The sequence below is a fragment of the Acinonyx jubatus genome, chromosome C2, assembly GCF_027475565.1.
Source record: "Acinonyx jubatus isolate Ajub_Pintada_27869175 chromosome C2, VMU_Ajub_asm_v1.0, whole genome shotgun sequence".
Classification (NCBI taxonomy): domain Eukaryota; kingdom Metazoa; phylum Chordata; class Mammalia; order Carnivora; family Felidae; genus Acinonyx; species Acinonyx jubatus.
The window spans coordinates 81,431,134-81,432,994 of record NC_069384.1 but is presented as its reverse complement, the minus strand read 5'-3'; the positions used below and the strand labels follow the sequence as shown (position 1 = coordinate 81,432,994).

At 54.9% G+C, this 1,861-nt stretch overlaps 1 protein-coding gene across 1 annotated transcript; it reads right to left on the bottom strand.

The window, feature by feature from the left end:
- Positions 1-207: 207 nt before the first annotated feature.
- On the bottom strand, positions 208-1,581 carry MAGEF1 (MAGE family member F1). Its single transcript, XM_015081991.3, has one exon. It carries the CDS (start codon positions 1,306-1,308, stop codon positions 355-357), a length of 954 nt encoding a protein of 317 aa, XP_014937477.3. The 5' UTR covers positions 1,309-1,581; the 3' UTR covers positions 208-354.
- Positions 1,582-1,861: the final 280 nt, after the last annotated feature.

Here is a 1,861-nt window from a genome sequence, read left to right as displayed (position 1 = left end):
CAAATCATTAACGTACAGCATTACAATGCTGTGTAATTTGTCCAAGATCACACAATAAGATGTAAAGTTTTCAATCCATTTTACAAAACCAGCAAAACTCTACAACAAAATCCTACAGGAAAAAGTAGAACAATCTCATTTATAAACATCAGTGTAACGGTATGTATAATGTAACAAAACATAGCAAGATACAAAACGTAGGTATGTATAATGTAACAAAACATAGCAAGATACAAAACGTAGTTACACAAATTCAACTTCTAATTAATGGCCTACACCCAACGACACTACTTATGACTCAGACAGTAGCTTTCATAACCAGGAGGACCCTGCTGGCCACCTATCCACCGGCCCTCACCAAGGGTGGATACCAGCCCTTTGATTGGCTCTAGCCCTAGCCCTCATACTGGCCTCAGCTCTGGCCTTGGCCCTGGCCCTGTCGGCTTCGTCTGCCAGGGCCTCACGGTACTGCACTGGCCAGTGGTGGGGTTCTTTCTTATGGAGTTTGGCCACGAACCCCAGGACTTTCATCTTGCTGATTTCCAGGTTGCTCCGGGGACCCCAAGAGAATTCACATTCCGGCGGATTGGTGTGAGGCACCTGCCTGTAATTGAGGTATCGCTGCTGCACGAAATCTTCCAGAATAAGCCTCTTCGGGTACCCAAAGAGGAAGTGATACTTTGACGGACGCATCCCCAACCGACGCAGCATCTCCCAGACCTGTGTCTCCCTGGCACTATTACCTTTCATGTAGATAAGGCCCAAGATCATTATTAAGAGACCCAATCTGGGGTCATCTCCTCCCAGATCCTCCTCCTCCTCCTCCTCCAGAGGTTTTAGTTTGTTGATCAGGATGTAAGTGTGGTGCTTGCGGCCAAGCTGTTTTAGCTCGAAACCAAAGACATACCGCAGATGTTCTGCGGCCCTTGCGATGATCTCAGGGAACAGATCCTTCAAGTCTCCGATAACGTATTTCACCATCTCGGAGCGAGTGATGGGACTCTTCTTCTTGTCCTTCACCAGCAGAAACTGCACCAGCTCGGCCACCGCCCGATCCAGACGGCGGTAGGCCCTGCGCCGGGCCAAAGCTTTGGCTGCCAAGGTCCTCGCGCCTTTTGGGGTGAGGGCGGGCTCCGCAGCCCCCTCCTCCCTCCCGGCGCCAAGATCCTCCCTGGAGCTCTCCTGCAGGAGGGGACTCGGGGCCTCCTCCTGAGAGGCGGTCAGGGCCTGGGTCTCACCGTCACGGCCGCCATCCTGCCCCTCGGCCTGAGGGATGGGGAGAGCCCCGCTCTCGGGTTTCTGCAACATGTTTTCGGGAATGCAGGTGCAGAGCGCGTACACGGGCCGAGGGGTGTGCAAGCCACTGCGCAAACCCCGGCGGAGGGGTGGGACAATGGCTGAGGCGGCGGGAGGAGGACTAGGAGAAAGGTCAGAAGGGGCTTTCGGGCTGCTGGACGGCACAGCAAAGGACTCGGGACGTTCGCCGCAACGCCGCGGCACAGAACACCTACGGCGCGGCCCCGGCGCAGGCTCAATGCGCGCTCGCGCACCCGTTCGCCCGGCCACTTCCGGCCAGCTCAGCCAAGATGGAGGCCGCGGGGCCGCGCGAAGCCCCTCCCCTTCCGGCTCCCTCTGGGTTTGGATTTGCGTGCAAGGGAGGTGGGAAGTGTGCATTCTGCGCTTTTAGGCTCCAGAGCCGGAGGGGCTAACTAGGGCTTTTTCGTCCAAAGCACGCAGAATGGGAAATGTTTCCATGGGCAAGGTTGGAATAGGGATGGAGTACTAACCACGTCTTTTCAGCAAGTGCTTATTTATAAGTGTGTGCATCGAGGATTTTCAGCGATTTTACTGGTTCAAGTGC

What these genes read in the sequence shown, in the direction of transcription:
- MAGEF1 (XM_015081991.3), bottom strand. Translation starts at nt 1,308, where the DNA reads ATGTTGCAGAAACCCGAGAGCGGGGCTCTCCCCATCCCTCAGGCCGAG.